The sequence below is a fragment of the Macaca fascicularis genome, chromosome 8 (assembly GCF_037993035.2).
Source record: "Macaca fascicularis isolate 582-1 chromosome 8, T2T-MFA8v1.1".
Lineage (NCBI taxonomy): Eukaryota > Metazoa > Chordata > Mammalia > Primates > Cercopithecidae > Macaca > Macaca fascicularis.
The window spans coordinates 45,683,618-45,710,533 of record NC_088382.1 but is presented as its reverse complement, the minus strand read 5'-3'; the positions used below and the strand labels follow the sequence as shown (position 1 = coordinate 45,710,533).

General features: G+C 48.8%; 1 protein-coding gene across 3 annotated transcripts in view; it reads left to right on the top strand.

Moving 5' to 3' along the window:
- The window catches only part of PLAT (plasminogen activator, tissue type), a 40,350-nt gene extending 16,656 nt beyond the window's left edge, over positions 1-23,694 (top strand). For all 3 annotated transcript variants that reach the window (XM_005563200.5, XM_005563199.5, XM_045399090.3), the window contains 13 exons: positions 5,472-5,569; positions 7,250-7,292; positions 9,563-9,700; positions 10,619-10,729; positions 11,062-11,236; positions 13,127-13,218; positions 15,431-15,602; positions 16,298-16,383; positions 17,639-17,834; positions 17,946-18,082; positions 18,258-18,398; positions 19,259-19,425; positions 22,787-23,694. In XM_005563200.5, the coding sequence (XP_005563257.3) occupies positions 5,498-5,569; positions 7,250-7,292; positions 9,563-9,700; positions 10,619-10,729; positions 11,062-11,236; positions 13,127-13,218; positions 15,431-15,602; positions 16,298-16,383; positions 17,639-17,834; positions 17,946-18,082; positions 18,258-18,398; positions 19,259-19,425; positions 22,787-22,945 (1,689 nt within the window). In that variant the 5' untranslated portion in view covers positions 5,472-5,497 and the 3' untranslated portion in view covers positions 22,946-23,694. The remainder of the gene's footprint in view (positions 1-5,471; positions 5,570-7,249; positions 7,293-9,562; positions 9,701-10,618; positions 10,730-11,061; positions 11,237-13,126; positions 13,219-15,430; positions 15,603-16,297; positions 16,384-17,638; positions 17,835-17,945; positions 18,083-18,257; positions 18,399-19,258; positions 19,426-22,786) is intronic.
- Positions 23,695-26,916: the final 3,222 nt, after the last annotated feature.

Here is a 26,916-nt window from a genome sequence, read left to right as displayed (position 1 = left end):
ATCCTGGTCGTTTCTTTTCTTAATTGTTGGCATCCATCTGGGCTATGGTGGTTGTGGCGGGGGTGGCAGTGAAGAGTGTGTTGTTTTAAACCCGTGAGTCATTTTAGGGTATTGGTACTCTTGGAGACTGACTTTCTCTTGCTCAGGTTTTCAGAGAGACCTTTTGCAAAGCAACAATAACCTAAGAATCTCCTTGACCAAAGGAAAATGTAGCAAACTTTGCACATGGTGCAACATTTGATAATGGTATCAATTTACATTTGTGTTTTCCTTGCAATTTCCCTCCTCCTCTAGCTTGCTCATGTTTCTGCCTTCTTGCTGGCAAGAGTACAGACTATAATTCTCCAGTTCACTAACATCTGGAGTGACTGCACTGTTTGCAATTTGATTGATTGACTACATGTGTACAGTTCCTGTATTGCAAGTCACTTTTCTATATAATCTTTTTTGAGATGAAGTCCTGCTGTGTCGCCCAGGCTGGAGTGCAGTAGCATGATCTTGGCTCACTGCAACCTCCGCCTCCCGGGTTCAAGCGATTCTCCTGCCTCAGCCTCCCAAGTGGCTGGGATTACAGTCATCTGCCACCATGCCCGGCTAATTTTTTTGTATTTTTAGGAGAGATGGGGTTTCACCATGTTGGCCAGGTTTGTTTTGAACCCCTGACCTCAAGAGATCCACCTGCCTCGGCCTCCCAAAGTGCTGGGATTACAGGCATGAGCCACCGCATCTGGCCATATAATCTATTTTTTAAAAAATGTTTTTGTATTAAAATAGATAGAGACAGAGTCTCACTGTGTTGCCCAGGCTGATCTCGAACTCCTGGGTTCAAGTGATCCTCCCACCCTGGCCTCTCGAAGTGCTGGGGTTACAGGCGTGAACCACCTCATGAGGCCTCACTTTCCTATATAATCGAAACAATAGATCTATAGCACCGTTTGTAAGAGTTTCCCAGTTTATACCGCATGTGACACTCCCTATATCACATGTCCTCACAGCAGAACAGAAACCACAGGATGTCAGCCCCAGAGGCAACCTTGGAGCATCCAGTCCACTTGGTTTTGCATTGCTGGCAGGAGCTTTTATGTCAAAATATAGATACTTTTTCGAAGGTCAGCACATTAATTTTTTTTTCAGTCATTTTTATCTTATGTGAATAAGCTGATTAGTTCCTTTGCTAGGAGCTGGTTTTTATGGAGGGAAGATGGGGCTGGTAGAAGCAGATAGAGGGAGAAGTAATACACAGGCACTGAGACAGCACCCCACCGACTTTCCCCTGTCCCTCTTCCAGTTGGCCTCCTCCTTTCCAGGGTCTGTGCCCAATCCAGAATCAGTTATTCACTGGTGCCCATCGACCATCATTTCCCCATGTGGCCACCACAGAAATGAACACCACCTTTCTGGTTGGCATGATCATCAATTTCTCAGCCAAAACGTCACACATCCTTGGCTCTGGGAAACAGTACATCTCCCAGGAAAGGGAGCTTACAGCACAGTACCCCACTTCCTGGTTACCAGACTATTGTTCCTATTTTCCCCGAGAACAGTCATCATTCACAGGTTGTTCGGCGGGGCCCGGGAACAGAGTCACTCCGGTTGCTACAGCCAACAGACCAAACACGGCTTCCAGGCAGGAAGGTCAGAGCTGCTCTGCAGGACGCACACGCAGATTGGAAGCAGATAGGGCCGGCCAAGCACAGATATGCTGGCTGTGTCCTACACACAGGTGCCTGCACACACATGCTTCAGATCCAGGCTGCACTCTATCAGCCAACCCATGGACTCTGTTTTTTCTAATTTGCACAGATTCTTTGTCAACCTGCCATGCCCTGAGGCTGTTGAACTTCATCCAACAGAGAGGGAGCCTTTTGCAAATCTAAAAAAATCAACTTTGTGTGCTAGGGTGGCCTGACAGGGCTAGGCCTTGGGGTCTTGGGGACCAGCATTCCACCTCTCCTCTCATATAGTGATTCTGGATTCCAGCCCAGCAAAAGTCAGTCAACCTTGGGGCCTTCCTTTCTTTTATCCTTTCTTTTTTTTCCCTTTTCTGTCTTTCTGTGCGTCCCTTCCTACCCCCTTCCCTCCTTCTTCTCATTTGCCCGTTTTTTGATTTTCTTTTTTTTTTCAGTTCTTTGATGATCCTGAGAAGCTACTAAATATAGCAAAAGGGAGATAACACATAACAAAATTAGAAGTCTTTCTATTTATAAAAATGAGCCTCTGAAGGCTTCTACCATCCCTTCCGCCAATGTCATCTCTCACCCGGGCCTCGCCAGAGCACTCGTGGACCTCCCTTCGGTGAGGCCCAAAGTCCATCCCAGCCACGCCCTGCGGTCCCTAGTCTGAGTCCACGGTTCTGGCTTTCACTCTGCTCTGCATCCCGGCACTGCCCCCAGACCTCGACGCCCACCTCTTCAGCGAAGGCAAAACAAGGACACATTTTTCCTCCCTCTCTTCTCTCTTTCTTGTTTTCAGACTGCACTGTTTTTCTGCTGGCCGGATGACTCATTTCTTTGTCATCTCTTACCCCACTCGGCCTTTCCAGCCGCTCGAATCGCCTCTGCGTGATGCAGACAGAGCTATCGCCCCGCTGGGGTGAGATTCACTTGCACTGAATCAGCTCAAGGTGCAGGAAGGTCCAGGGAGGCCAAGGAAGAGAAGAAACAAGTCTCCAACTCTCTCAGGAGCAAAGACAAAAATATGTTCCTGCTCTCTTATCTCGTATTCAGATTGTTCAGTTGCAAAAGGGTTGAACATGATGCAGCCGGTGGTGTGTGTGGACCGGCCCTAGGTCGTGCTCCTCCTCCATCTGGCCCCCCACCCCTAGTTATCCAGAAAGGGGGATGTTCCCAGGCAATGCCAACATGTCCATACTGCACTCTTGACGTTGCAGTTTCCCGGCATCTGGGATTGCATTCCGTTTAGAAGGACTTTGAGTTCTTGGAATAAAACAGTATCTTGGTGGGCATCTGGAAAAAACACCCAAACTGATATCCCAGGCTGGGGTGCAGGACCCTATCGAGAGGGCTGGGTGGTGTGGACAGCACAATGAAGAAGGTCAAGTTCCTTGTACTCACTTACTTGTTGTTTCATTCAGAATTCCTGTGAAGTGGGAGCTCTCACCATCCTTGGGTCTTACTTAAGAGTAAGGAGTGGGGTAACCTAGAAATACATGAACATCAGGGAGAAATGGGGAGGGAGTTTCACATGAGCTATTTTTACAAGATTAAGTAATGGGATAAAATTAAAAAGGGGAATTTAAGAGGAATTTTGGGAAGTTCTGAGAAACGGGACATTTGAGGAAAGCTGAGAAAGAGAAGATCTGGAGTAAGTCTCCGTGATGAGAAGATTCCACCCCACACTTCTGTTTTGGGTGGCCTTGGCTTCTGACCTGCACTCCTGTTTTGGGTGGCCTGGGCTCCTGACTCCCTTTCCTCTGAAACTGCCTGGAGCCAGGGAGTAGCACAGCTGCTTCCTCCCAGGGAGAAAGGGATCCCCGAAGAGCGCACCTCGGGCACTGCGGGCACAAAGGCTGGAGACGGCACTTCTGTTCCCTTGTGATGGGATAGGTGCAGGGAGGCTGGGAGGGTGCCAGGCTCGTGAGCCTCCCTCTGGGCCATGTTTTCCCATTGGAATCACTGTACCCAGAGCCTCCTGCAGGCTTCCCTCTCCCTCTCCCTACACCCCTCTGCCTGACACAGCAGCCCAGGGAGAATTCGTCAGACATGAAATGCAGTGAGGCGAGGAGGGTGATCAGCACCTCCCTCGGGGGAGCTCTTTTGAAAGTGATGATCAAAGATCCAGAGCCGGACCCAGGCAAGGAGGCAAGGCCTGGAAGCCCCTATGCATGCCTCCATGCCCTTAGGACGCTCAGGGAAGCGGGAGGGTGGGACCTAAAGTTGTTGTGACCAAAGGGAAATGAGTCAGGGAAAGAAATGCCATGCTTCAATTTTTGTGGATGAAGGAGGGAGCAGGCCGCCAGACCACAAAATAACACCCGACCAACTAACCTACTTTGAGCTGCCAAGGGCAGGATCACAGGGGAGAAGCAGATGGAAACTGGGGCTCTGGGGTCCAGGAAGATCTGAGTCTTCCGACCAAACACCAGCTGCCTCCCCTCCTTCCTGCAAATATGCACATTGCCAGATCTGTTGCAGTCTATGGAAAAGGAGACAGATGTTCGGCAGAGTGGTGGGGAGGGGTGGAGGTTGGGCTGGGGGCCTCTGCTTTGTGGGGAGACCCTCAGGCAGGTGAGTAGGCTCCATCACGCATGGAGGAACCTGGGCAGTCTAAGGCAGGCTGGCTGTATGATGTGCTGGCAATAAAATCCCGACGGCTTCCGCTGCAGAAGTCCAGGAGGACATGACTGTGGCTCCATCTAGTCAGGCCCAGGGCGGGAATGCCCTTCCAGGAAACCAAGCCAGAGTGCTGTGGTCTCTGGGCTGCCAAAGAAGTCTCAGAAATGGTCTAGCCCTTCAGCCCACAGAAATCTCTGGGCAAAATTATCTCCCAGCATTGACAGATGAATGGATAAACAAAATGTGTTCTATCCCACAGTAGAGTATTATTCAACCTTAAAAAGGAAGGAAAAATGCTGGGCGCGGTGGCTCAAGCCTGATCCCAGCACTTTGGAAGGCTGAGGAAGGAGGATCATTTGAGCCTAGGAGTTTGAGACTAGCCTGGACAACATTGAGAAACCTTGTCTCTACATACACACACACACACACACACACACACACACACACACACACACACACACACACACACACACAGACTCTCTCTCTCTCTCTCTCTCTCTCTCAGCCAGGCACGGTGGCATATGCCTGAAGTCCCAGCTCTTTGGGAAGCTGAGGCAGGAGGATCTCTTGAGCCTGGTGGGTCAAGGCTGCAGTGAACCGTGTTCGTGCCACTGCACTCCAGTCTGGATGACAGAGCGAGACCCTGTCTCAAAAAAAAGAAAGAAAGAAAAAAGGAAAAAAAAAAAAGGACACGCTACAGCATGGATACACCTTGAAGACATTTGCAAAGTGAAATAAACCAGTCACAAAAGAAGAAACACTGTCTGATTCCAATTCTAGGATGTATGTAGAGCAGTCAGATTCCTACAGACAGAAAGTAGCAGGGTGGCTGCTGGGGGGAAATGGGGAATGGGGAGTTACTCTCTGGTGGCTACAGAGTTTCAGTTGGGGGTAATGGAGAAGTTCTGGAGATCGGTGGTCACAATGTGACATGCTTAATTCCACTGAACTGTGCACTTAACATCGTTAAGGTGGTAAATTTTGTGCCATGTGTATTTTACAACAATACAAAATACGTAGTTTCTAGAATCCTCTTCTAGATGTATGTCTGGCGTTTCTCCCGCGGGGCTGGCGCTGGAGGAAGCCAGCCAGGACAACATTGCGACTTCTCCTCCTCTGTTGCCATCATGGACTTCTCGCACCACGTGATCAAGCTCTTTTTTTCTCTTCTTCCAGAATTTAAGGGACGCTGTGAAGCAATCATGAATGCAATGAAGAGAGGGCTCTGCTGTGTGCTGCTGTTGTGTGGAGCAGTCTTTGCTTCGCCCAGCCAGGTGGGTGTCCAGGATCCCTATGTCCTGCCCCTCGAGGCTGCAATGCTTCCGGAGGCTCCAGGAGTCTGCATCCATCTGGGCCACGGGGGTGGGAATGCTGTCAGGGAGCAGAGAGGCACAGGGACCAAGGGCTGCATCGCTGCAGAGCACACAGCACACACTCCCTTCGGTACAGCAGACTCTCTATTTTCGGCCCAGTGCAGAGCCCAGGCACTTATTTTGACCTGAGTAAGCAGTTAATTCCACTCCCTGCCTGTGCCTGCATTATTTTGCCGCTGTTTTTAAAGAATGTATTTGAATTAATCCATAAAATACAGTTGTCCCTCATATCTGTGGAGTATTTGTTCCAGGACCCCCAAGGATACCAAAATCCAGAAATACACAAGTTCCTCATATAAAATGGTGCAGAGTTTGCATATCCTATATACACCCTCCTGTATACTTTAAATCATCTCTAAATTACTTATAATACCTAGTATAATGTTAATGCTATGTAAATAGTTGTTATAATGTATTTTTTAATTTGCGTTATTTTTATTGTTGTAGTATTTATATATTTTTTGGAGACAGGGTCTCACTCTGTCACCCAGGCTGGAGTGCAATGGCACAATCATAGCTCACACAGCATCAAACTCTAGGCTTAAGCCTTGGCCTCCCAAAGCTCTGGGATTACAGGTGTGAGCCACAAGCCCGGCTTATATTATTATTTTTAATTTTTCAAATATTTTACATCTGTTTTGGTTGAATCCACAGACATGGAACCTGCAGATATACAAGGTGGACTGTATTTATAAAAGACAATTCAGGGCAACGCACAGTGGCTCACACCTGTAATCCCAGCACTTTGGGAGGCCGAGGTGGGAGGATCACTTGAGCCCAGGAGTTTGAGACCAGCCTGGGCAATATAGTGAGACCCTATCTCTACAAAAAATTCAAAAATTAGTCAGGTGTGTAGTGGTATGCACTTGTGGTCCCAGCTACTCGGGAGGCTGAGGCGGGAGGATCGCTTAAGCCCAGGAGGTTGAGATTTTGGTGAGCTATGATTGCGCTAATGCACTCTAGCCTGGGTGACAAACTGAGATCCTGTCTCAAAAAAAAAAAAAAAGGCAATGCAAGTGCCATGAGCCACAGCAGAGGCGAGCTGCCCTCATGGTGTCTACTCTCTAGCTGAGATGGAAGTGCTACACACACTCTCTGAAAATGCCTAGCAATAGAGGGCCTCATGGAAGTCCAAACTAGCCACACCTCTCCCCTAGAGTGGGGAGAGCCCAGGTGACTGTGTGGAGTAGACAGGCAGCTGCAACTCCACTGCCCAATATGGTGGCCACTGACCATGTGTAGTGGTTTAAATTTAAAAGAATTAAAGTTAAACATTGTTTCTTAGTCCCACTGGCCACATTCAAAGCCCTCGGTGGCCCTGTATCGCGTCTGTCGTGGACAGCACAGACAGAAAACATTTCCACCATGCGGAAAGCTCTTCTGGACAGTGCCAGTCAGAAAGGAGAGGAAAAATTGGACTAGAAGGCAGGAGATGGACTTTCACTTGGGCCAGTTACCCGAGGGGGTCTCTGAGCAGGGGCATCTGGCCGGCAGGTTCCTGTGGGCTTCTGGGTTGGCCACCTTTACTCTTAGTACACCTGGCGTGTGCTGATCCTTCCTCCACCTCTGGTTTCTTGGCAGGAAATCCACGCCCGATTTAGAAGAGGAGCCAGATCTTACCAAGGTCGGGTGAAGCTGAGGGGTACATGGGGTCATGGGAGTGGGAGGCAGGACGGGGGTGCGGGGTGCATCAGGCCCTATGAGGCCTTCTTCCACCTGCCACCTGCCTACGGTGTGACAGTGCCATTGCAGCATGATTCTACAGAGATGCCTGTGTCGGCACCATTCTCCCATCAGCTGCGGCCACGGGGCGGGTTCTGATTCTGAGGGAAGCAGAAACAGGTGTCCCCCCAAGGAGCCAGGCTGTCAGGGATCACAACCTGTTGGGGGGCAGGGGGCAGCCACTAGCCCAAGATCCTGGTTATACAGATCAGAAGGCGGAGCCCAGGAGAGAGCAAGCGGCTTGCCCAGGGCCACACAGCTGCCAGCAGCAGGGTGAGGGCGGTCACGGCGGAGGCCAGCCCCATGCTCTGGGTCCCATCCTAGGCTGTGATCCCACCACAGGGCGCCAGCGGCTTTGGTAACAATATCCCTGTGTATCCATTTCCCTCTGGTGATCTAACTGGGATGTCCCAACCGGAATGTCCCACCCAGGCAACCCCCAGACATGGTGGGGTCTCTAAGTCCACGCCTAGAGTTGACTCTAGAAGGCTGAGGAATGCGAGGCCCAGCTTCAGGTCCAAAACTACTAACCCAGGCCCTCAATTTCCCTCCTTCACGACCCAGTTCCTTTGAGTCTGGAAGACTCCGCAATACCCTTTGTAAAGGTGTTAAAAAAGGAGTGAGTCACACCTCGACTCTTAATGCCTTCACTGTTGGATGGCCTCCTGCTTCCTACGAGGGTATCCTGGCATCAGCGACCTCAAAAGCAGCAAGGGTCTGACTCACAGTGGGCACGTGCTACTTCTTTAATTAACTGAAAGTAAAGTTGTTGTTTTTTAAGTTGGCATTCTGACTTGAAAACAGAAAGATGGCATGAGAATATTAATGGGAGTACTTCAACTACTTTCAGTATGCCAAAAATACTTGGAGAAGTAGCACATTTTCTGCAAAAACTAAAATGTCAATTTTCTTTGGGGCCAAAAATGCATCATTTCTGTGTGGTAATACTTATGTGGATCAAAAACTCTGGTAGACAGTTATGCATATATATATATTTGTTGATTAATTACAATGAGAAAAAGTCCAGGTGCAATGGCTCACATCTGTAACTCCAGCACTTTGGGAGGTTGATCCAGGAGGATGGCTTGAGCCCAGGAGTTCAAGACCAGCCTGGGCAACATAGTGAGACACTCCCCCCGCCGCCTCTCCCACCCCACCCCGCCTCTACAAAAAAATTTAAAAATTAGCTGGGTGTGGTGGTGTGCACTTGTACTCCCAGCTACTTGGGAGGTTGGCGCAGGAGGATTGCTTGAGCCTGGGAGGCAGAGGTTGCAGTGAGCCAAGATAGCACCGCTGCACTCCAGCCTGGGTAACAGAGACCCTAAAAAAAGGAAAAAAAGAAAAAGAAAAAGAAAAAATTAGGCTGGGCGCGGTGGCTCACGCCTGTAATCCCAGCACTTTGGGAAGCCAAGGCAGGCAGATTACTTGAGATCAGGAGTTTAAGACCAGCCTGACCAATATGGTGAAACCCCATCTCTACCAAAAATACAAAAATTAGCCGGGCATGGTGGCAGGCACCTGTAATCCCAGCTACTCAGGAGGCTGAGGCAGGAGAATCACTTGAACCCGGGAGGTGGAGGTTGCAGTGAGCCAAGATCGTGCCACTGCACTCCAGCCTGGGCGACAGAGTAAGATTTTGTCTCTAAATAAATAAATAAATAAATAATATGAGAAGGTACTCAATGGCACTCAGAAAAGAAATGCAAATTTATTTTATTTTATTTTGAGATGGAGTCTTGCTTTGTCGCCCAGGCTGGAGTGCAGTGGTGCAATCTCAGCTCACTGCAACCTCCACTTCCTGCGTTCAAGCAATTCTCCTGCCTCAGCCTCCTGAGTAGCTGGGATTATAGGCACCTGCCACCATGCCTGGCTAATTTTTGTATTTTTAGTAGAGACAGGGTTTCACCATGTTGGCCAGGCTAGTCTCCGAACTCCTGACCTCAAGTGATCCGCCCACCTCGGCCTCCCAAAGTGCTGGGATTACAGGCGTTAGCCACCATGTCCAGCCAGTATTCGTTATCTTTTTGTCTTCCAGTTGTGCCTCTTCAGTAAGGGAGTATGCAATGGAGTCTATAGAAAGCAAGTGAGGGAGTTTTCTCAGTAGGTCCAAGGGTGGTAAGTCATTTCATCTTGAGTCATACTCTAATGAGGCTGGCCTGTCTTTTCTCATAGTTATCTGCAGAGATGAGAAAACGCAGATGATATACCAGCAACATCAGTCATGGCTGCGCCCCGTGCTCAGAAGCAACCGGGTGGAATACTGCTGGTGCAACAGTGGCAGGGCACAGTGCCACTCAGTGCCTGTCAAAAGTACGTACTGAGGCTGCGAGGTGACGCATGCCTGTGATCCCAGCACTTTAGTAGGCCAAAGTGGGAGGATCACTGGAGCTCGGGAGTTCAAGACCAATCTGGGCAACATAGCAAGTCCCCTCTCTCTACAAAAAATAAAATTAGCCAGACCTGGTATGTAGTCCCAACTACTTGGGAGGCTGAGGTAAAAGGATCACTTGAGCCCAGGAGTTGGAGGCTGCAGTAATCTATGATTGTGCCACTGCACTTCAGCCTCGGTGACAGGGCAAGCCCCCATCTCTAAAACAAAACAAAACAACACAACACAAACAAAAACAAAAACACAGAAAAGCCCAGTACAAATCGACTTTAAGCTGAGGCTTCGAGTTCAGGGGTCCAGTCTCATGAGCCCTGTCCTTTATGGTCCCCAGCAAGTTCAAATCTTCAAAAGGAGCCTCCAGGCCTGTTTGGCCTTAGGCAAAGGTGAAGGTATAAGCAGAAAAGGGAGCAAGACCAAGTGACCTTGGGCAAATGCCCAATTGCCTCAGTTTCCTCAGCTGTAAAGAGGCAGGAATAACAGTACACACTTCATGGTTTGCTGTGAGGATTAAATTAGCTAATTTTTGTAGACTGTACAACAGTGCCTGGCACGTAGAGCACATTCTTAATATTTTAACTCACATCATCCTTGGAGCTGCTTTGAAAGTACAGGGGACCCTTGAACAACACTTGTCTGACCTGCAGGGTCCACTTATGCATGGATTTTTTTCAACCAAAGGCAGGATGAAAACAGTATTTGTAGGATGCGGAACAGTATTTGTAGTGTGTTGCACACTGCGGGACTTGAGTGTGTGTGGATTGTGGTAGACAGGGCTCCTGGAACCATGGCGTGAGCACACAGAGGGAGGCTGTCATTAGGGGCTTGTTTATACTCAACAGGTTGCAGCGAGCCAAGGTGTTTCAATGGCGGCACCTGCCAGCAGGCCCTGTACTTCTCAGATTTCGTGTGCCAGTGCCCTGAAGGATTTGCTGGGAAGCACTGTGAAATAGGTGAGTAGGTGGGAGCATGTGAGAGGAGCTGAAATCCCACCTCCCCAGTTCTCCCCCACAGGAAGGAAAGGTAGGGTGCGGATGGCAGGGCCAAGGGTGGGGGCCAGGGACAGCACAGGCGCTTCTGCCATGGGTCGGGAAGCACAGTGCCAGGCAGCAGGCAGAGCCCAGGTGTGAACCTGGATCCAGGCTGGCACCCTCACCGCCCAGCCTATGGCTTCCCAGCCAGCCTGCGTCAGGCCTGGGGGATGACAGGGCAGAGAGGGGAACCTCCTGAGGGCTGAATGAAAGGGGATTCCCATGTGAGGCATCCGTGCCCTGCTTTCCATCAGATACCAGGGCCACGTGCTACGAGGACCAGGGCATCAGCTACAGAGGCACATGGAGCACAGCAGAGAGCGGCGCCGAGTGCACCAACTGGAACAGCAGCGCGCTGGCCCAGAAGCCCTACAGCGGGCGCAGGCCTGACGCCATCAGGCTGGGCTTGGGGAACCACAACTACTGCAGGTGAGGGCACATCCCCCAGGAGGGTTTCCCCCCGTAAGAAGCTGCTATGGCTGGGGAAAGATTCTGTCAGATCTGTCAGGGTTCTCCCAAGAAACATAACCAATATAGGATAGATGGATCAATGGATGGATGGATGGACAGATGATAAATAGATGATAGATGGATAGATGATAGATGATAGACAGATGATAGGTGATACATTGATAGATAATAGATGATTGATAGATGATAGATTAGATAGATGATAGACACATAGATGATAGATAGTAGATGTAAGATGATAGATGATAGATAGATAGATGACGGACAGATAGATGATAGAGAGATAGGAGAGAGAGAAAGAGAGAGAGAGTGTGTGTGAACCCAAAGTATCTGAGACAGGTCTCAATCAATTTAGAAAGTTGATTTTGCCAAGGTTAAGGACACCCCTGTGACACAGCCTCAGGAGGTCCTGAGGACATGTGCCCAAGGTGGTCAGGGCACAGCTTGCCTTTAGACATTTTAGGGAGTCATGAGACATCAATCAGCATGTGTGAGGTGTACATCCGTTTGGTCTGGAAAGGTGGGATAACTTGAAGCAAGGGCTTCCAGGCCATAGGTAGGTAAGAGACAAAAGGCTGTATTCTGAGTCCTTGATCAGTTTTTCACTGAACACACAATTGAGTCTGGCTCAGTTGATCTGCATTTTTACATAAACAATAGGGCAGAGGAAGCAATCAAATATGCATTTGTCTCAGGTAAGCAGAGGGATGACTTTCTGTCCTGCACCTGGGAAGATCAGCTATCCACTGACAATGCCAAGGTGAAAGTCAACAGAACTGTTTTAGGGTAAAGATCTTCAGGCCCACAAGGAATTTCCTTGTAGGGAATTAAAAAAAAAAAAAAACAACAACGAAAAAAACCTTTGCAACTACCTTATTGAGGAATAAAATGAGAGGCAGGTTAGCCATAGTTCCTGGCTTGACATTTCCCTTGGCTCACTGACGCTGGGGTCCCCAGATTTGTTTTCCTTTCACACCAGATAGAAAGACATTTATGTTAAGGAACTGGCTGACAGGATCGTGGGGGCTGGGAAGTCTGAAACATGTAGGTAAGCCAGGCTGGAAATGCAGGCAGGAGCTGAGGCTGCTGTCTTAAGGCAGAATTTCTTATTCAGGAAACCTCATATTTGCTCTTAAGGCCTTTAAGTAATTGGATGAGGCCCAACTACATTATCTAGGACAATTTCCTTTTCTAAAGTCAGCCGGCTGTAGGTACTAACCACATCTATAAAACACTTTCACAACTCCTAGATGAATGTTTGATTAACTGACTGGGTGCCACAGCCTGGCCAAGTTGACACATAAGACTATTCCAGTCCACGCCTTGTCAACTTGGCACCCACATGCAACTCCTTAAACCATACTTCACCGCCAAGTAAACACAGGAACAAAATCATACTCCTGCCTAACATGATACAACTACCAGTGTATAACCAAAAATGCACTCCTGGCTGGGCGCAGTGGCTCATGCCTGTAATCCCAGCACTTTGGGAGGCCGAGGCAGGTGGATCGCCTGAGGTCAGGAGTTCAAGACCAGCCTGGCCAACACGGTGAAACCTCGTCTCTACTAAAAATATAAAAATTAGCCAGGCATAGTGGTGGACGCCTGTAATCCCAGCTACTCAGGAAGCTGAGGCTGGAGAAATGCCCAAACCCAGGAAGCAGAGGTTGCGGTGAGCAGAGATGCGCTGCTGCACTCCAGCCTGGGAGAAAGAGCGAGACTCTGTCTCAAAAAAAAGAAAAAAAAAAGCACTCCCCATTCCTCCAGAAAAGGATACCAAACCTTGGGTCCTAGAGGAGAGGCTTCACCTTTGACCTACCCTGGCCCTTCCCTTGGCTGATTTTTCAGAAACCCAGACCGAGACTCAAAGCCCTGGTGCTACGTCTTTAAGGCGGGGAAGTACAGTTCAGAGTTCTGCAGCACCCCCGCCTGCTCTGAGGGTAAGTGGCAACCATCCCACCTTTCCCTGAGCGTCCCTGGGGGAGGAGAGTCTGGGAGGACAGGCCGACAGCCCTCCTGCACCTGAGGGGAGAAAGGGGAGGCCAGGAGTGAGTCATTTTGGTTGCAGAGGGAAGAAAGACAGGACTTAGGTCTGTGCCTGGGCTTGGCCTCTGACTGGCTATTTGTCTGACCTGGAGCTGATCTCCTCACACTCTGACCCTCAGTTTCCTCCACTATGGAGGAGAGGATGGGGCTGAATCAGTGGTTTTCAGTCCTTTTGAGAATGAATGAAGATTCTCCCTTTTTTGATTAATGGGTGAATGGGCCTTTCTCTCTCTTTTGCTCCCTCTCAAACCTTTTAATGCAAAAACAAACAAACAAACAAAAAAACCAAACTTCCAAAATTGAACAAAGAAAATATTAAGTTACAAGGCCAGGCACAGTGGCTTATGCCTGTAATCCCAGCACTTTGGAAGGCTAAGGCGGGTGGATAACCTGAGGTCAGGAGTTTGAGACCAGCCTGGCCAACATGATGAAACTGTGTATCTACTAAAAATACAAAACTTAGCTGGGTGTGGTGGCAGGCACCTGTAGTCCCAGCTACTCAGGAGGCTGAGGCAGGAGAATTGCTTGAACCTGGGAGGTGGAGGTTTCAGTGAGCCAAGATGATGTCACTGCACTCCAACCTGGGCGATGGAATAAAAAAACTGTTTCAAATAAAAAAAAAAGAAAGAAAAAAATCCTAATTTACAGAAAGGTACTATGAATTCAGTGGTGCTTTTACAAATCATTACATTATTTATCACAGCACTATGAAAGATATTTTTTTAAGTTCTAAATATTTTTAGGGCAGGCACAGTGGCTCATGTCTATAATCCCAGCACTTTGGGAGGCTGAGGTGGGAGAACTGCTTGAGCCCAGGAGTTTGAGACCAGCCTGGGCAACAAAGTGAGACTCCATCTCTACAAAAAATACAAAAATTAGTAAGGTGTGGTGGCACATGCCGATGGTCCCAGCTGCTTGGGAGCCTGAGGTGGGAGGATCGCTTGAGCCCGGGAGATTGAAGCCGTGGTGAGCAATGATTGTGCCACTGCACTCCAGCCTGGGTGACAGTGGGATCCTGTCTCAAAATAAATACATAAATATGTGTGTGTGTGTATGTGTATATATATATATATATAAAAAACACACATATATTAAATTTGTACATGATATATATAAACACGCATCAGCTATGTGCATTCAGCACCCAGGTCCACAGGTGATGCCTGTGACTCTGAAGACTTTATGGTGACTCTAAAGCATCCTCCCCATCCCCCATGATCTGGTCTAAATGAGGACTTGCAGATCTAGATAATCTTGAAAATCCCTTCCATTTATGGTATTTATGTATAGAAGTATGCTTTGTCAGTTTCAGGTGGGGAGAAAAAAATGGAAAAATGGGGGAAATAGATGAAAACAGGCAGCACTCTACGGCTCATCCCCTCCTCCTTCCCAAGCCCATCATCAGATCCTCAGGACACTGGCAGACACAGTCTGAGAAATAACTCCCACCCCAGCCCTACTGAAGCACCTTGGTTCACCGCAGCCTGTTAAGTGTACACAAGGAAACCCCTACCAGCTTTCAAAGCAGCTCCAGAAACAGTCCCCACTCATGGAACGCAGCAGCCTTCCTGCTGAACCTGAAGATGCCCCTAGTCTGTCTCTCAACACAGCAATCTAGGGAGCCACTTCCGGTGGAGATGAAACCCCCCTGCCATCTCTAAGTAAAAGGACTCAAAGAAGGGGAAAAAGGCTCAGGCTGGACGCGGTGGCTCACACCTGTAATCCTAGCACTTTGGGAGGCTGAGGCAGGCGGATCACCTGAGGTCAGGAGTTCAAGACCAGCCTGACCAACATGGTGAAACCCCATCTCAACTAAAAATACAAAATTAGCGTAGCATGGTGGCGCATGCCTGTAACCCCACCTACTTGGGAGGCTGAGTTAGGAGAATCGCTTGAACCCAGGAGGTGGCAGTTGCAGTGAGCCGAGATCGCACATTACACTCCAGCCTGGGCAACAAAAGGGGAAGTGTGAGGTGTTACACTCTTCTCAGTGCCGGGCTAGTGGCCTCCAGCTTCCCCGGCCGGCAGCTCTTCTTCAAGCCCCAGCCCCGACTTGCATGCTTCAGAATTTGTTTTTGTTTCAGTTTGAGAATTCTTTTCTTCTAGGAAACAGTGACTGCTACCTTGGGAATGGGTTAGCCTACCGTGGCACCCACAGCCTCACCGCATCGGGTGCCTCCTGCCTCCCGTGGAATTCCATGATGCTGATAGGCAAGGTTTACACAGCACAGAACCCCAATGCCCAGGCACTGGGCCTGGGCAAACATAATTACTGCCGGTAGGTAGCACAGGGGCGGGGGGTTCAGGTTTTGGCAGAACGTGGGATTAGGGTGTGAGATGGGGGAAGATTCAATGCCTCAAGTTACATGACAGACCCAGTATGTGGGAAACACCCATCAATACTATCTAGTCCAACCTCTTCACTTGCTAGAATAACACTTATTGTGAAAAGGAAGGTCTGCCAGTTTTCCAACCCAAATCCCAAGTTAAGGGTCCTGGCCTGTAACCATTTAGTCCTCAGTTGTTCTCATGACATCTTTATTCCAACGATTTGTAAGAGTTCCATAACAGGACAGCTCACACAGTTCTGCCCAACAACCCTATGAGATTAGAACACGGCATTACTGATTGCATAACAAAGTTAAAGAGAAGTTCTCCTAGGGTGGGGGTGTGCCACAAAGTCAAGATGAACTCAGCGTCCTCCCTCCCAGCTCAGTGGTTTTCATCGGTTTACTGAGTCTCCTACTCTTACATGGCCTGTGATGTGACTGAAAATGGGATTGCAAACCTTAAACTCCTGACCTGGTCTGGTGGTGTACGCCTGTAATCCCAGCACTTTGGGAGGTTGAGGCAGGAGGATCACTTGAGCCCACGAGTTCAAGACCAACCTGGGCAACATGGCAAGACCCCATCTCTGTAAAAATTAAAAAATAAGAAGATAAAAAGGAAACGTTAAACTCCCTTATCATTTAGGAATCCTGATGGGGACGCCAAGCCCTGGTGCCACGTGCTGAAGAACCGCAGGCTGACATGGGAGTACTGTGATGTGCCCTCCTGCTGTAAGGACTGGGCCCCGGCCACCTCCCTGCACCTGGTTTCCCTTCTTCACCATCTCCTCGCCACTTTCTAGGCCTCCATGGCTGTCCGGTGCAGATTGTGTGCCTACCAGACTTCCAGGCTGGGTGGGGAGGGGGCTTCCATGACTGAAGCCATGGTGGGTGGACAGGTGTCCATGTCCCATGCATGGGGGTGGTGGGGAGTGGCGAGAAGAAAGAAAAGAACACAGCAACCTCTCTGAGAAGTCAGTAGGCTCTACCCCACTCTCTCTAGACGCCTCTATTGGTGATGCTGAGAGTAATGGGGAATGAGGAGGAGGCCTCGCATGCATGGCTCCTTAGATAATAAAGTGCCTTCATCACATTCGTCCAATAGCGTGGTGGAGGTGGTCTTCCCACCTCCAGTTCACTGAGTAGGAAGCAGTCTCCCAGACGCCAGGTGGCCTGCCCAAGCTTGCTGGGCGCCGGGAGGTAAAGCCAGGGCCTGCCCTCATGCCCTCTGACCCCAAGGCATGTACTTCCACTGTGAGCTCTCCCGCGTTTCCTGCTGACCTAGTTCACACAGGGGAGCTGGCTCACGACGTGGGTGAGAGATACGAGATTCAAGTTGGTGCATATTGCTACAAAATGAAACTTTAGTTTGGAAATGGCTGGTGAGTAGGTTATTAATCAGCTCCTGTGAACACACAGATCAACCATGTTCCCCAAGGAACACAAGTCTAATTGGGACGATGAGACACAGACCACCAGCTAACTCACACCCAAGGGCATTAGTGTGAGTCCGCAGTGGTCCGTGCCCCTAAGCTCCTCAGAGCTGAGCAGGCGGGGACGTCAGGAAAGCTTTGCGAGGAGGCAGGATTGCACATGGGCCTTGAAGCATGGGTAAGGTTGGGCAGATGGAAAAGAAGTGAGCAGGCATTCCTCAGAAGGAAGCTGCAATCCTTTATTTCTTAGGCCAGGAAATGGCTGTAGGAAAACATTAGAAGAAATGAAGGATGGCAGATCCCCAGTTTTGGAGTCAAACATACTTGGGAACTAATCCGGGTGCCACTGCAACCTTGGGCAAAAAAAAAGGAGTCTCCGCCTCCTGAAACTCATTGCTGTGAGAACTAAAGAGAATGTATGGACAACACTTGGCATGCTGATCCCACCAAGTGAAAGTTGTGGTTTTACAGCCACGCAGATGGCCCCCTCCCTCTACCTACACACACGCAGGAGGCCTGTGGGTCTGACAGCTTCCTCATCCTTTCCTCCGAAGCCACCTGCGGCCTGAGACAGTACAGCCAGCCTCAGTTTCGCATCAAAGGAGGGCTCTTCGCCGACATCGCCTCCCACCCCTGGCAGGCTGCCATCTTTGCCAAGCACAGGAGGTTGCCGGGAGAGCGGTTCCTGTGCGGGGGCATACTCATCAGCTCCTGCTGGATTCTCTCCGCCGCCCACTGCTTCCAGGAGAGGTAGGGGCTCGGAAACCTAGCTGGTTTTTCCATCCTCTAAGGCCTAGAAACCAAGCCCTTTAGGGGAAATCCCACAGCAAAAATAGCATTCTAAGGCTGTTTCTCCACCAGGTTTCCACCCCACCACCTGACGGTGATCTTGGGCAGAACATACCGGGTGGTCCCTGGTGAGGAAGAGCAGAAGTTTGAAGTAGAAAAATACATTGTCCATAAGGAATTCGATGATGACACTTACGACAATGACATTGGTAAGAGCTCGTCGTTCCCGGCTCCAGTTCACACTCAGATCACACAACACACCCACATGCACTCACCTGTGTTTACACGCACGGGCCTCCTCCTCCAGCCCGTCCCTCCTGCGTGTTTCTCCCCTCCCAGGGACGTGGCCCTCACGCCCGCTCACTCCTCCTTTCTCTCTCCCAGCGCTACTGCAGCTGAAATCAGATTCGTCCCACTGTGCACAGGAGAGCAGCGTGGTCCGCACTGTGTGCCTCCCCCCGGCGGACCTGCAGCTGCCGGACTGGACTGAGTGTGAGCTCTCCGGCTACGGCAGGCATGAGGCCTGTAAGTGGAAGGATGTCTCGGCCCCATCCTGTCTGCAGGACAGCAGGGGAGGCTGCGGTCCACCAGAGGAAAATGGGGTCAGGAGAGTGAGGTTCCAGTCCGGGTCAGGCACTGATGCCAGTCCCCTGTCTCCCTGTGAAGTGGGGGTCTGTCTCTGCTGCCCCTGCCTCACAGGGACACTGCAGGCCAGGAAAGAACACAACAGTATGAAGACCTCAAAGTGCTGCAGGTGTTGGGAAGGTTCTGAGTAGGAAGTGGAGTACAGTAGCTAAGCGTGTGGGTTCTGGGAAGCTGGAGTTGCATAGACCTGATTTCAAATCCCACTTGCTGAACTACGTGACCGTGGACATGGACTTTTATTTTGAACTGTTCTCAGCCTCAGTTTCCTCATTGGTAAAGTGGAGACAGAACTATCTCCCTAATTAGATTAGGAGGGTTAAATGAGATACCATTGAACAAATGGTTGTCAGCTGGGGTGATTTTGTCCCCCAGGAAACGTTTGGCGAGGTCTGGAGACATTTTTGGTTGTTACGGTTCAGGGTGAGGGTTAACACCAGCCTTCAGTGAGTGCAGCCAGGGACGCTGCACACTGCAGGGCTCAGGACTGTCCCCGTCCCCCACAATAGGGACCTGCCTGGTCCGAAGCATCAGCAGTGCCACTAGGGAGAGGCTGGGGGTTCAGTCCCGGAATCCTGTTGTTTTTGTGGGTCAAAACGATAAAATACCAGCAGTGTCATAGGATTCGACCTAATATATGTTGAATCTAGATCAATGTTAGCTATTGGAAAATTTGGCTTTCTCTTTCTAAAAGGTTTATAAATAACTTTCCCTAAAACCATATGACGGTTCTCCCCTTTCAGTGTCTCCTTTCTATTCGGAGCGGCTGAAGGAGGCTCATGTCAGACTGTACCCATCCAGCCGCTGCACATCACAACACTTACTTAACAGAACGGTCACCGACAACATGCTGTGTGCTGGAGACACTCGGAGCGGCGGGCCCCAGGCGAACCTGCACGACGCCTGCCAGGTAAACAGGAGTGGCGCGCCCATGCTGGGCACAACCCAGGGGAAAATGCCCCTGGGACAACAGGTTCTTCACCAAGGAAAAAAAAGTTATCACCAGAGCGATTTCCTCTTAGCGATACCCCTGGGGATTCTAGATGAGGGCCTCAGAGAATAAAGCAACTGGAGGAAGATCAAAGTCCCCTAAACCTAAGAACTTTAAACTGCAGGAAATTTCCCCAGGATCTGCACAAGAAACTCCACCTGTACAGGATTTCCTTTCAGCCCAGGCAATTGATTGACTGTTGAAGTGATGGAGAGAGCCACACAATTAAGAAATGTTTGAGGCCGGGCGCGGTGGCTCAAGCCTGTAATCCCAGCACTTTGGGAGGCCAAGGCGGGTGGATCACGAGGTCAGGAGATCGAGACCATCCTGGCTAACATGGTGAAACCCCGTCTCTACTAAAAAAAAAAAAAATACAAAAAAAAACTAGCCGGGCGTGGTGGCGGGCGCCTGTAGTCCCAGCTACTCGGAGGCTGAGGCAGGAGAATGGCGTGAACCTGGGAGGCGGAGCTTGCAGTGAGCCGAGATCGCGCCACTGCACTCCAGCCTGGGTGACACAGCGCGAGACTCCGTCTCAAAAAAAAAAAAAAAAAAAGAAATGTTTGCCACGGCCTGGTGTGGTGGCTCATGCCTGTAATCCCAGCACTTTGGGAGGCTAAGGCGGGCGGATCACCTGAGGTCAGGAGTTCGAGACCAGCCTGACCAACATGGAGAAACCCCATCTCTAATAAAAATACAAAATTAGCCGGGCGCGGTGGCTCAAGCCTGTAATCCCAGCACTTTGGGAGGCCGAGACGGGTGGATCACGAGTTCAGGAGATCGAGACCATCCTGGCTAACACGGTGAAACCCCGTCTCTACTAAAATACAAAAAAAAAATTAGCCGGGCGAGGTGGCGGGCGCCTGTACTCCCAGCTACTCGGGAGGCTGAGGCAGGAGAATGGCGTGAACCCGGGAGGCGGGGCTTGCAGTGAGCTGAGATCCAGCCACTGCACTCCAGCCTGGGCAACAGAGCCAGACTCCGTCTCAAAAAAAAAAAAAAATACAAAATTAGCCTGGCGTGGTGGCACATGCCTGTAATCCCAGCTACTCGAGAGGCTGAGGCAGGAGAATCGCTTGAATCCAGGAGGCAGAGGTTGCAGTGAGCCGAGATTGCGCCATTGCACTCCAGCCTAGGCAACAAGAGCGAAACTCGGTCTCAAAAAAAAAAAAAAGAAGAAAGAAAGAAGTGTTTGCCTCTGTTGGTGCTAGAGAATTGGAGTCTGCTTTGTAGAAGGAGAAGGTAGAAAGGCAACTTATTGGGAAGCAGGATCTAGATGATGCGAGAAAGAAGTTTTCAAAACTCACATTCAGCCCTAATACTCTGGGAAAGCACACTATTTGGAGTCCTTTGTGTGGGCATCCTTATCAGAATTAGTACTTATATTTCATGATTAGCCAGATACGGGGGTGCGGGAGGACAGGCCAGTCTGCTGGTATGAAGACCTACACATAGCCAAGGAATTGATCTTCCTCAGACATTTCAGTGTCTGCAGTGTGCCAAGCTCTTCTTTAGGGGCTGGGAGTAGAAGAGATACAAAGAGAAGTGAGGCCAGGCTCTGGCACTGAAGGATGTGTGGGCTTTGTTTTTGCAAGGCAGTCATATCAGTGGTTTCCCCTCTGATTCCCTGACAGTACTTAGTTTCTTTTTGAATGGTTACTTCAGAAACCTCAGCTGTACCACCCAGTTTACACTCCAAAAACAAAAAGGTTGTACCAAAGTGAAACCATTATCTATCTGCATGCTTAAAAGCAAAACCAAATCATTTTAATATAAGAACAGCTAACAATTACCAAGACTTTTACTAGATGTCTTCCATTGCTTTTCACGCATTTTTCTACTGAATGCCATAACCACCCTATGGTTAGTATTAATATTATCTCTATGGTACCGATAAGAAAACCATGGTTAGTCTAAGGCCACTCAGCTAGTAGGTGGTGGAGCCAAGCCAGGGTTTTTGAGGCCTGAAACGTTTGAGTAATTAACTCTACTTTACCAGAATAGATACAGCCTAATCCTCCAGAGGACCAAGATAACTGAGATACAATTTTCCCACTCTTCAGTAAGTCTCCACTTAACAGCATGCCAGGAAAAAACAGGTTCTTAGAAACTGCAACTGTAAGTGAAATGACGTATAACAAAACCAATTTTACCATCAGCTAATTCCAAAACCAATTTTACCATCAGCTAATCGATATAAATAAGAGTTGGTCAGGTGCGGTGACTCATCCCTATAATCCCAGCACTTTGAGAGGCTGAGGCAGGCAGATCATCTGACCAAGGAGACCAGCCTGACCAACATGGTGAAACCCTGTCTCCACTAAAAACACAAAAATTAGCCAGGTGTGGTGGCACATGCCCATAAGCACGAGAATTGCTTGAACCCCGGAGGCAGAGGCCACAATGAGCTGAGATTGCGCCACTGCACCCTAGCCTGGGTGGGTGACAGAGTGAGACTCCATCTCAAAAAAAAAAAAAAAGATAAAAAGAGTGAAGTTCTTGTGGCAATATTTCTAGTCATAAAAATATCAGCAAACTTCTAAAGACCCAAAACACTTCTAACATTCAATATTGACATAAACACAACATTTAAGAAAAGTTAATAAAAACAAATGGTATTTATTCACCCAATTTTTGGAGAATAAGTGAGTGATGGCAGTCGAAATAGTGGTGGGTTAATTCAGGGAATAAATGTTTGCAAAGCAAAAATGGTAAGGAACACCTTACTGCCATGAAGTTCAAAAACAATCACAAATAGGGCAGGCTCCCTGACTGCCTCCACACCTCACAGTTTATCATCATTCATTCGTGTATTTATCATAGACCAGACAGGTTTTTACTTTATAACACTTTGTATTCATTCATTCATTTTCCAACCTGCTTATTTGAATTCAGGGTCTCAGGTGGGGGTGGCCAGAGCCATCTGGCAGCTCGGGGTACCAGGCAGGACCAGCCCTGGACAGATGCCACCAACCTATTACAGAGCCACTGACACCCACACTCACTCAGACTGGGCCCATGTAGACACATCCTCAGTCGGCCTAACGTGCAAGCTTTGGGATGTGGAAGGAAACCAGGATACCCGGACAAAACCCAGGCAGACAGTGTCCCCAGACAGGAATTGATTTTTTTTTTCTTGTCAATGTTATAATGAAATGACATTGAATGGGATATTATTGAAGGGCTTGCTGTATTTTGAAGAATACAATGTTCATGCTGCACATACTTTCTCCAGATAGTCTGCTTTTTTTTGCAAACACTAAACCTGCTATCTCCTTTGCAGGGTGATTCAGGAGGCCCCCTGGTGTGTCTGAATGGTGGCCGCATGACTTTGGTGGGCATCATCAGCTGGGGCCTGGGCTGTGGACAGAAGGATGTCCCGGGTGTGTACACCAAGGTCACCAACTACCTAGACTGGATTCAAGACAACATGCAACCGTGACCAGGAACAACCGACTCCTCAAAAGCAAATGAGACCCTGCCTCTTCCTCTTTAGAAGACACTGCAAAGGCAGAGTGCTTCTCTATACAGACATCTCCAGACCCACCACACCGCAGGAGCGGGAGGAGACCCTATAGGAGAGGGAAGAGTGCATTTTCCCAGATACTTCCCATTTTGGAAGTTTTCAGGAGTTGGTCTGATTGCAGGATGCTCTGTCAGATGGGAAGACATGAATGCACACTAGCCTCTCCAGGAATGCCTCCTCCCAGGGCAGAAAGTGGCCATGCCACCCTGTTTTCAGCTAAAGCTCAACCTCCTGACCTGTCACCGTGAGCAGCTTTGGAAACAGGACCACAAAGTATGTCTCAATAGTAAAACATAACAAGATCTTTCAGGAAAGACGGATTGCATTAGAAACAGACAGTATATTTATAGTCACAAGAGCCCAGCAGGGCCTCAACGTTGGGGCAGGCTGGCCAGCCTGTCATGTTCCTCAAAAGCACCCTTGACATCAAGTCTCCTTCCCCTTTACCCACTCCCCGGCTCTCGGAAGGTATTCCTTTTGTGTACAGTGTAAAGTGTAAATCCTTTTTCTTTATAAACTTTAGAGTAGCATGAAAGAATTGTATCATTTGAACAACTAGGCTTTACCATATTTATAGCAATCCATGTTAGTTTTTACTGTTGCCACAACCCTGTTTTATACTATACTTAATAAATTCAGATATATTTTTCACGGTTTTTCCAAAATCAGAGTGGAATGGTTTTGATATAGATGCTGTATCCCACTGTTTATTCATGTTCACATTTTAAAATCATTTGGAATTCTGCTTCACTTGTTCAACATGTACACAACACCTGTAACATACAAGGTTAGGTGCTCTGGAACAGGAAAAGGAGGAACAGGGATGCTTGGTCTGATGGGATGATCGGCATTTAGAGAAGTACTAAGGTACAATGGAGCTGGCCACAAAAGGGCAGACTTGTAGTGGAACTCAGTTGCAAGAGGGTTTGGGGAATCTTAAGGAAAAAAATAACTGGGTGAGATGTGGACTGTGGACAGGTGTGGAAAAGGCACTCTCCATGGAGATGTGAGTATCTAGAGGACCAAGAGAGGGGAATACAGGGAGAAATGAGGAGTTGAGCTTGTCTGAAGTGAACTTCAGGAAGAGGAACATAGGCTGGAATTTAGATTATGGGGGCTCTGAACACCAAACTGATTTTGGACTTAATTGACTTAATTCTGTAGGCAACCAGCAGCCATGGAGATTTGTGCTCAGGGAAGTGAGGAACTAAGCATGCCCTAGGAAAATTAACCAGAGGGTGGCTGGCGAGCGAGCAGACAGCAGGAGAGGAATGTTGTGGGGATAGGGAGGAAGAACCTCGCACGACCTTGCTAACACAGCAACATCCCAACTGTTGGTTCGGCCTAGAAGCTGGTATTTGGGCCATCTGTTTCCCATTCTGTCTTAATTTTCTGCTCATTAGCAAGAACCCCTAGACCAGTCCACACAAGTATGTTATCTAAGTAAGGCTGCATTCTGCTTATCTTAGATTACTTTCTACTCGTGAGATGCAACCCCTATTCCTGGCTGCTGCCTGGCAGCTTTTGTTCTCGCTGACATCCTAGTTCCAAGAATAAATCGGATGCTGCAATGCTGCTGTTGGGGATATGCTGACACAGCTCCTCAGAGAGGAGAAAGGTGGTCTCTCTGGTGGAGTTGTCAGAACTGCTCAGTTTAGAGGTTCTTGGAAGAAAAGACCTTTAAACTCACAAAAGAAAGAGATTCTTTAACACCCAAGAGCTTGAGTGGGGTGGGGGGAGGCACTGGGGGACATCCCTGAAGTGCTGAAGTCCCTAGGCCAGTAAGTAAATGCAGGTCACAGAGACTTAAGTCACATATTTCTTGACTTCAGACTGCTCACTTGCATGTTCTACAATTTTTAGACAGATGTGTATCTCAGTCATTTCAGAAAAACATTGTCTGAGGCCAGGAACGGTGGCTCATGCCTATAATTCCAGCACTTTAGGAGGTTGAGGTGGGCGGATCACTTGAGGCCAGGAGTTCGAGACCAGCCTGGCCAACATGGCGAAACCCCAACTCTACTAAAAACACAAAAGTTAGCCAGGTGCGGTGGTGCATGCCTGTGGCTCCAGCTACTTGGAACACTGAGGCAGGAGAATCACTCGAGCCTGGGAGGCAGAGGTTGCAGTGAGCTGAAATTGTGTCACTACACTAAGGCCTGGGCAACAGAGCAAGACTCTGTCTTAAAAAAAAAAAAAAAAAAAGAAAAACACTGAGGATCAGTACAAAGGAACCCTCAGCCACTGAATCTCTGGCAGAAATTCATCTGATTTCATCCCCTCCCCCTCTGCAGGACAAGCTCTTCTTCAGGATTAATGAAATGAACTGAGGCAATGAGGCCCCTGGGGATGGAAAAGGGAGGTTAAAAGGCCCGAGCATTCCTCCCACACAGTCTTGGAACCACAGACTAAATAGAGACAATTGCTCAGAAGAGGCCCCTGACTGAGGGACAGGGCCCCAGCCCAGCGAGGCAAATTCTAAAACACAAAGAGCAACACATCATTACCGGGAACGGGTGTCAGGGGAAATTAAATATCATCTCCTCATTATTCCCAGCTAGTTAATAAAACAAATAGATGGTAACAGCCCAGGAGAACAAGATCTCCAGGTACCTGTGCAACTCTTCCTACTGGGTGAAGACCTAGAGGAACTCGGATGGTGACACTGTACCCTCCCAGAGCCCCAGTCATGTCTGTTTATCAAAAAGTGCATAAACTTTTGGTTACACTTAACTTCAAAAGCCAAAGACTCATGCAATCCTCAGTACTAGTTTGAATTTGAAATTCAATTTCCTTTTATTTATTTTGTTTTGAGATGGGGTCTCACTCTTTTTGCCCAGGCTGGAGTGCAGTGACGCGATCTCGGCTCACTGCAACCTCCACCTCACGGGTTCAAGCGATTCTCCTGCCTCAGCCTCCCGAGTAGCTGGGATTACAGGTGCCCGCCACCAGGCCCGGCTAATTTTTGTATTTTTCAGTAGAGATGGGTTTTGTCATGTTGGCCAGGCTGGTCAAATTTCCTTTTAAAAATTCTAACAGTTTGCCAGGCACAGGGGCTCATGCCTGTAATCCTAGCACTTTGGGAGGCCGAGGCGGGCAGATCATGAGTTCAGGAGTTCAAGACCAGCCTGGCCAACATAGTGAAACCCTGTCTCTACTAAAAATACAAAAAAAAAAAAAAAAAAAAAAAAATTTAGCTGGGCATGGTGGTGGGCGCCTGTAATCCTAGCTACTCAGAAGTCTGAGGCAGGAGAAAAGCTTGAACCCGGGAGGTGGAGATTGCACTGAGCCGAGATCGCTCCACTGCACACCAGCCCGGGCAACAGTGCGAGACTCCGTCTCAAAAAAAAAAAAAAAAAAAAAAAAAATTCTAACTATTAACATAATGAGTATTGATGGCATAGAGTCCCCACCTACTGGCCACAGAGAAAAGTACATGTATACAACCAACTTCCTCTGCCACCACCAGGGTCAGAGCACCAGGAGCACAGGCAAAGAGGCAGTCAACAGTGGCTGAGAGGGAGAACGGGTGGAGCACTAGCTGGCACTGAACACTCACAGCGACTACACACAAGTTTTAAGGTCTTTTCACAGCCATGAGATGTTTACAGAAAATAGTTACAGGTGTGGCGTAACAATCGGCTCCCAGTGCCTTATCTTGTAAGAAGCCTGTCCTGGAATAAAGATGCCAAGTACCGTGACACCGTTTCAAGCCTAAATTAACAAGACAAGAGAAGCAGGTAAAGAGAATGGGGAAAGTGCTAGACTAAATGCCTGCAGTTTCAACGGTTTCGTCTTTTAAAACCCTGGTGAAAAATAACTAGCACAACCCTAAAAATGATGTTAATATCAGTATCCGCTATCTTCCAGATGCGACCAGAGAACTG